This window comes from Pundamilia nyererei, unplaced genomic scaffold, assembly GCF_000239375.1.
Source record: "Pundamilia nyererei isolate P.nyererei 1_Seehausen unplaced genomic scaffold, PunNye1.0 scaffold00050, whole genome shotgun sequence".
Taxonomy (NCBI): domain Eukaryota; kingdom Metazoa; phylum Chordata; class Actinopteri; order Cichliformes; family Cichlidae; genus Pundamilia; species Pundamilia nyererei.
In genome coordinates this window covers 3,135,004-3,142,439 of record NW_005187451.1, presented here as the reverse complement: position 1 = coordinate 3,142,439, position 7,436 = coordinate 3,135,004, and the positions used below count along the sequence as shown (strand labels likewise).

The window sequence follows — 7,436 nt, the reverse complement described above, 5'->3', positions numbered from 1 at the left end:
GTGTGTGTGTGTGTGTGTGTGTGTGTGTGTGTGTGTGTGTGTGTGTGTGTGTGTGTGTGTGTGTGTGTGTGAAATGTGACCGATCTGTACAGCATAGAAACCCTAATATCTTTGTACGCTTCTCTGCTGCTGTCCAGCATTGTTGCTATCAAACGGTTTCAGACTGAAATACTGGACGTCTTCAATGTCTGTTTCTCTTTTTTGCAGCACCTACAGGATGCCCAGCCTTGGATGGATAAACTCGAACAAACGTGTAACCAGGTTGACTTCATAGAGAGACACATGAAATACCTAAGATGCCTTCAACACATAGAGGAGCTCAGGTAACACCCTCACTGTTTATGAGCAATTAAAAACACAAGGCTTTATGCCGTCTTTTAAAGTTCAGATGCTGTGTGCATAAAAACAGAGTGCAATGATCCCATAAATCTGTATTTTATTCACAGCAGAAGATCTATTAGATGTTTAAATAAGGAAGGAAAGGAGCCAAGTTCTGCTGATTTTAAATTTGATGGCAGCAAACCTCTAAAGTTGGTACTGGGGCAACAAAAACGGGGAAAAGTGAGCGGCACTGAAACGAGTTTGAATGTTATTAAGTGGCAGCAGGTCTGTAACGTGACAGGATGTAAAAAGATTATCTAAGGAAGGCAGCGTGTCTCAGAACTGCATCAACACAACCTAATACTGCAGAGACTGTTGGATCATTAGATCATCTACAGACGACAATGTCATCGAAAGGTTCTGAGAATCTGCAGAAGTCTGTGTGCAGGGTCAAAAGTCAGTCCTGCATGTTGGGGGCACAGTGTGCCGTTCTCTGTGCCAGAGCTCGTGGAAAACAGACCGAAGCAAACTGTTGTGAAGGTCAGACAAATTGAAATCCTTTCCCCAAAACACAGATGCCCCATCCTTTGAACTGAAGAGGAGACGGGCTATGTGGCTGGTTATCAGCACTCTCTTATCAAGCCACTGATGAGAAATCCCAAAGGTTGAGTCTGTTCATCTGGATGTTTTCAGACGTCTTCAGTCAGCTGAGACTCGAGACGTGACGAAACGTTTCTCCCAATGAAAACGTCCAGATGAGCAGAACCTTTGGCATTTACTTACCTGGATGATTGAGCATGCATCTAGACTCTGATGGTACAGGGCAGCGGTGTCCAAGGCCTCCAGGGCCGGTGTCCTGCAGGTTTCAGATGTGTCCTTGATCCAACACAGCTGATTTAAACGGCTAAATGACTCAACATGTCTTGAAGTTCTCCAGAGGCCTGGTAACGAAATGGTCATTTGATTGAGGCGACCCAGGGTGAGATTTGCACATCATAGCTTATGTTTTTCTGTAACTCGGCGTCCCACCTCTCTGAGTCTCGTTCATGGCCTGTGGTCTTCCTGTCGGTGCCTGCTGTGGTGTAATGAAAGCAGTGACGTGCAGTCTTGTGTTCCAGTGCTACAGTTCAGCAGTGTCTGATGACCAGCAGTGCCTGGGAAGCCATAAGGGCAGTGGATAGCATGGCGGCTCTGGATTATGGACTAAACCAGTCTAGATGTTCTCATCTCCAGAACTTCCTCCAAGCAACTCTTAGCTTCTGGCACAAAATCATGAAGGACCGTCTGACCAGGTGGGAGCCCTCAAAGCTGCTGTGCCTTATTAGACTAAAGACATGGTGACGCAAGATTTGGGTTTTCAAAAGTATTCAAATATATTCTAAAACTGTAACTAAGGCTTGTGGTAAACTGTCATTATGTAATACTTCACACGCGTGGATGGATCAAAGCTGAGAGTAGCACTAAATGTACCAGAGCAGAACATTATAAGAAGGTGGGGATGGTTTGTATAATTAAGCGTATACAGTGAGAAGAGCATTTTGCTGCAGCATCTGTGTTTATCTAACACACAGGTGCTGTGTTAGATAAACACACAGCATCTTTATCTAAGCGTAGTGGCTGACTCACAGCTGTGTAGGAATAATGCCTCAATGCTGCAACACGTCAGTCAGGTGCCACTAACCAGAGCTGGCTGTGGCACAGATCCTCTCTTTGGCTTAAATGAGCGTTAGCAAAGGAAGAATGTGTGCATTTAGAGTATGGAGCTATCAGAGTTTCTGATGGAGGGACTGATCAGAACCACATATTTCAGAACATATGGAGCTGCTGCTGCCTCTCCCTGATGGGAGTTTCCAGGCTGCTTCAGTTCAGAAACGCGTTCATGAATCCGACACACGCTCCATCATCAGTTCAGCTCGTTTGTAAATTTGCTGATGATTCTTTAAAACGAGCTAGCTGTTAATAAGCAAAGATGTCCCCTGACATGTGACCCAAATCCATTTTCTTCTTTCACAGTGATTTTGAGAAGCTGCTGACTCAGCTTCACTGGCCGATCATCTCTCCTCCCACTCAGTCACTGACACCGACGCCCAGCTGTCAGGAGACTGAAGGCCAGCTGGAGCTGCTGGTCGGGCAGCTCCTCGCCCTGCAGACCTCGTATCCTTGTAAATACTCCTAGGATGACTGGAAACTGTCTGCCATGTTTCTCATTTGTGACTTTAAATTGTTGGGAAATGTCCCTTCAGCCTCCATATTCATGGAGTTTTGTTAATAAAAAAACTGAATGCTCTGCGTTTCTACAGGTGGGCAGGCTTAATGAATTTAATGGTAAATGTATTCGTATAGCACTTTACTTAGTCCCTGAGGACCCCAAAGCACTTTACACCACATCCAGTCACGCACACATTCACACACTGGTGATGGCAGCTACATGTAGCCACAGCCACCCCGGGGCGCACTGACAGAGGTGAGGCTGCCGGACACTGGCGCCACCGGGCCCTCTGACCACGTGGCCTGATCACGAACACCTGGCTGTTACTTTGCATGTTTTTATGTGTTTTTTGTGCATTTTGGCTTCATTTTTGTTAAAGAAAAATGTAATCGGACATGTTTTCATTTGAGGTTAAAATTGACTTAATTTAAATAATTTAACTATTATTTCATTTACCTGATGTAAATGGGTGCACACACACACACACACACACACACACACACACACACACACACCTTTTAATTTCAGACGACCTTGTTTTGGGGACACTGTTTAAAAGTTTAAACATGGTTTGCAGGAGACGTGGAGACATGAACAGGAATGTTTGTTCCACCACACGCCTGCAGAGCCGTCATCTCGCCTGGACAATCGCCGTCTTTATAATAACACATGTTCCCTGCGCACACGTTGCTCTTTAACTGTCTGACAGTGATGATCTGCTGTCTCAGAGGACTTTGGACTCCAGTGAAGCTCTGTCCTCTCCTCAGATGTCCAAACCTGCTCCCCTCTGTCTGCCCATCCAGATCATGTTGTTGCCTCTCAACAAGAGGTTCAAATACCACTTCTATGGGAACCGGCAGACCAACTCTGTCAGCAAGGTGAGAGTTCAGAGGTCACTGAAAACAGCTTTGACCACTGAAACGTTTGGCAGCAACATGTCAAAGTCTGGACGCTGATTAACACAAGAGGGAACAAAGTGTTTGATGTGCGCCGTGATGCAGTGCTGCCACGCTGCCACGCTCCCAGATCACAGGGTTGCTGTTCTGTCAGTTTAAGGTGGGATCGCATTAGCTGTCATGATCAGTGTTACAGGGAAGTCATGTTTCTGTGGCTTTATATTGAAATCCTAGTTGTTGATAAGCGTACATATGAGTTACTGAAGGAACCGCTGTTTGATTTCTGGATGATTAATAGATCCAAACCATCCTCTGAACCTTGGCGAGCACGTGGACAGCACCTCCCCAAAAGCACAGATGGGGGTGCGGTGCACACTTTTCATTATTTTTAACTCTCGCTTTCAGTTTAACGCTTTGTAACTTTGCTCTCTTTCACGGCAGCACAAGCTTTAGAGTTGCTCACAGACTGCGTCCACTTGACAACACGCTGCAGGCAGGCAGGCAGGCGTGGAGCGTACAGCGAGTGCGCTCTGTCTGCTCCACAGTAAATTCCTCCTAATGCGGCCTTGAGCGATCGAGCGCTCCCTGGCTCCGAGGCCGGGTGCTCATCAGCGAGTGAAGTGTCATAACTTCTGCAATAAGCAGCGTGTTATTGATGCTGGGGGGCGATGGGGCCTCGAATCCATTCAGGACGTCTCCTGCAAGAGTAATGCATAGCTTACGAAAAGATTCAAGAAGAGGCTGAAAATTTCGCTCCTACATAGTTTCCTTAGGGATTGATAAAGTATCCTGATTCTGAAAAGGATTAACACGGAGTATTCAGAGCTGAGCCGTCGCTCTGAGAGGCGATGTCAGTAATCGTATGTACGTATGCTAAGGTTATGTGTTGTTTGGTAACACGTGTAATTACGCTGCCGTGGGTCATGTGCTGATGATGATGATCAGCTCCAGGGCATCCCCTCGTCCTCACCAGTGGGTTCAGTTGTTGTTGTGCATGTTTTTCTTTACTTGGAAGCGTTCAGAGGATGTTTGTTAGATTCTGAGTTGCAGTCTGTGCTTCTGTCATGGTTCAAACTGTCTGCTCCTGTGGTCACAGTCGTCATTGTTAGCAGGTCATCTGTAGAGTATTTTTGCAGTTGCATCCTCCTGCTGAGAAACTGGGTGCTGTTTGGAACAGGAATACTTGAGCCGTCTGTCGTGGCTGCAGAAACGTATGTTTGGCATAAACTTACCCTGTGAAATTACTTTAATCCAGGCTGTTATTTAGTCCTGTGTTTTCTACAAGAACAAGCTGTATCAGAGAGACTAGCTTTGTGACTGTCATCACAATCCAAAATAAACTTCTTTGTGTATTTTCAGCCAGAATGGTACCTCACACAGGTTCTCATGTGGATGGGAAACAACTCCACCTTCATGGAGGAAACGATCCAGCCGACCTTGGACCGAGGAGGGGTAACTCTAAGTGCCAAGGTATGCTTTCTGTTACTATGCTATAATTCACTCATTCCTAAAGTGTGGGCATAAAAGTGACTATAGGTGGACTGTAGGAGGATATTTGAAGTAAGACCTGTTTCAGCTAACTGAAATAATCGATGCTTATAAGATTCAAACACGGCTCATTAAACTGTAACACAGTAAACATTTGATTGGAGTTCAGGGCAGTTTCTATTTCAGCGACGCCACAGAGAAGACTGACGTCAAACCTCAGAGGCAGATTTAATATTTATTACAACTTATTATTGTACAAGAGCACTACAATGTTTTCCCCACCCTCTGCTGAGCAGCTTACAGGGAAGCCTCATGCAAACTCGTTGTTTCCTGAAACTGAGCAGTACCTTTGTGTTCGTGTAGGTGGAGTTGTGTCGAGGCCTGCTGTCTCTAGTCCAAGAGAAAGTGGCCAGTGATGCTTCTAAGCTGCTGTATGATGATGTGCTCTTCTGTCACTTGGTGGAGGAGGTGCTGCAATTTGAGAAGGAGCTGAGAAGCAACCACTCCTACCCAGCAGAGCTGCCTGGTGTGCTTCACCTCCTTCTCGAGGATGCAGTCCTACAGAAGTGGCTCACTATGGAAAAGAAGAGTGAGTTTTTAAGGACGATTTGGTCTTTGCTGCTCCAAATGAGACCACGTTTTTCTTGGTCTCATTTGTTATTCTGTTATTTCAATATTAAATGAGCTAAACTCAGATTTTGTTTGAATGAGCTCCACCTGCTACATCACTCCAATCAGTGGAAAGTGACTGCTTTGCTAACCCCGAGTATACGTGTCGCACACCATATAAATGAGTCAGTCACAGAGGAGGTGACGTTCTTGCATCATTCACCTCTTTGACATCGTGAACTCTTTGGTCAATATGCGAAACAAATCTTACTGCGATGCTGTTAGTCTTCATCCTGAAGCAGTTTGGACCACGTGTTTGGTTTGCAGCTGTAAAAACCCAAACTGTAGTGAATTACAGTCAAACATGAAGGACACGGTCTAATATTGCTGAGATCTTACTGAGATTGATGAAACATTAATGCTGCTCATCGACGGCGTAATGACGGTCATGCAGGGTGAAGTTTCTAACAGTAGTAGACTCTCACTGTCTCCCAGTGACACTCGGTTATTAAACAGTTTCTCAAAATTACTGTTAATGTTACAGCAAAGACTTAGCAATGCTGCATGATCCACTCCAGAGAAGTCGATTCACTCTTTTGGAGGATTTGCATTAAGTCCTAGCATCCGTTGCAGTGACGTGTTTGGTTATTCTTTAACACGGCCTTAGACTAAATGTCATTATAACAGCAAAAACACTCAGGAGCGCATTTAGTCAACAGGACGTCCTGGACCACTTTGTTGAAGTCAGATGGTGTGGTACTGCCTAAAATACAGAATCAGCTGTGTGTCAGCAGCTGCACAAAATATTTTATTCAATGGTCAGAACTCAGTGACGGCAGTGCGGCTAATCCGTGGACTCTGAGACTGACACACATGTAAAGATCTGATCGCACATATAGCCTCACAAACGTTGCCTTACAGTACCTTATATTGTAGCATAAAGGCCCTGCAGTCCTTCCAGATCATCCTGAATAATGTGACAGATTGTTTCTTTAAACTACATTTGGCTGTTCTTTGCTGTTACTGTTGCTCGTGAGATTTCATTTCATACGATAGCCTGCATATACAATCTCATCGTCTCCAAGTTTGATCAGTAACTGACACAAATGTTTCTCTGTACATACAGTGGCAGTGGAAAAGATGGATGCCATGCTCTCGGCTGAAAGAGCCTGGAGCTCTCAGTATAAAGACATCAGTGATGTGGATGATCTGAAGGCTCCAGACTGTGCGGAGACTTTCATGACTCTGCTGCAGGTTATTACTGGTAAGATTTGAGTATCGTTGTCTGCTTTAGGTTAGCTTGAGCTGTTTTGTTATGTTTAATAATATTCTAACTTATGTATAACACCATTTCACCAAAGAGCAAGAGGTGAGGTAAGGAAATGATCTTTGTTGTAAACTGCTTTATGGAAATAAATTCTATGCCGTTGGAAAGCCTGTTTTATCTTTCTTTAAATGGTGCCATGATGTAGTGAAAATGCGTTTGTGGGTTGAGTAGCAGAGTATGTTTGTCGCACCCATGAGAAACTTGCCAAACCTTCTGTGCCAACGCCAAACAACTTTTTCTGCTGTTGACTCGTTTGGTCTCAGTTATTTGATTGGATGGTTGAAGTCTGAAGAAACTACATGCTGGAAACTGAACATTCATTTAACAAACAGGAGCTTCAGTAGCACCTGGAAGAACTATGTTTGTTTGTTTAGAGAAGTAAATGTGAGGCTTTTCAATCTCAGTACACTTACAGGTCGCACTTTCTATTAGTGGTAAGTTATTACCACTAATAGGTTCTTGTAATAAGCATAAATACAAACAGCCTGCAAAGAGCTGCAGTGGTTTGTATCATATCTATCTAATAGACTCCAGTTTGTGCATGTAAATGGAGAGTCCTCTTCACACACTGAGGTTAATTATGGAG

General features: G+C 44.5%; 1 protein-coding gene across 1 annotated transcript in view; it reads left to right on the top strand.

Moving 5' to 3' along the window:
• The window catches only part of rint1 (RAD50 interactor 1), a 30,436-nt gene that overhangs the window by 15,901 nt on the left and 7,099 nt on the right, over window positions 1-7,436 (top strand). The window contains exons 3-9 of the mRNA XM_005733216.1: window positions 208-323; window positions 1,440-1,613; window positions 2,335-2,475; window positions 3,240-3,408; window positions 4,786-4,896; window positions 5,278-5,503; window positions 6,650-6,787. Coding sequence (XP_005733273.1) covers window positions 208-323; window positions 1,440-1,613; window positions 2,335-2,475; window positions 3,240-3,408; window positions 4,786-4,896; window positions 5,278-5,503; window positions 6,650-6,787 — 1,075 coding nt within the window. The remainder of the gene's footprint in view (window positions 1-207; window positions 324-1,439; window positions 1,614-2,334; window positions 2,476-3,239; window positions 3,409-4,785; window positions 4,897-5,277; window positions 5,504-6,649; window positions 6,788-7,436) is intronic.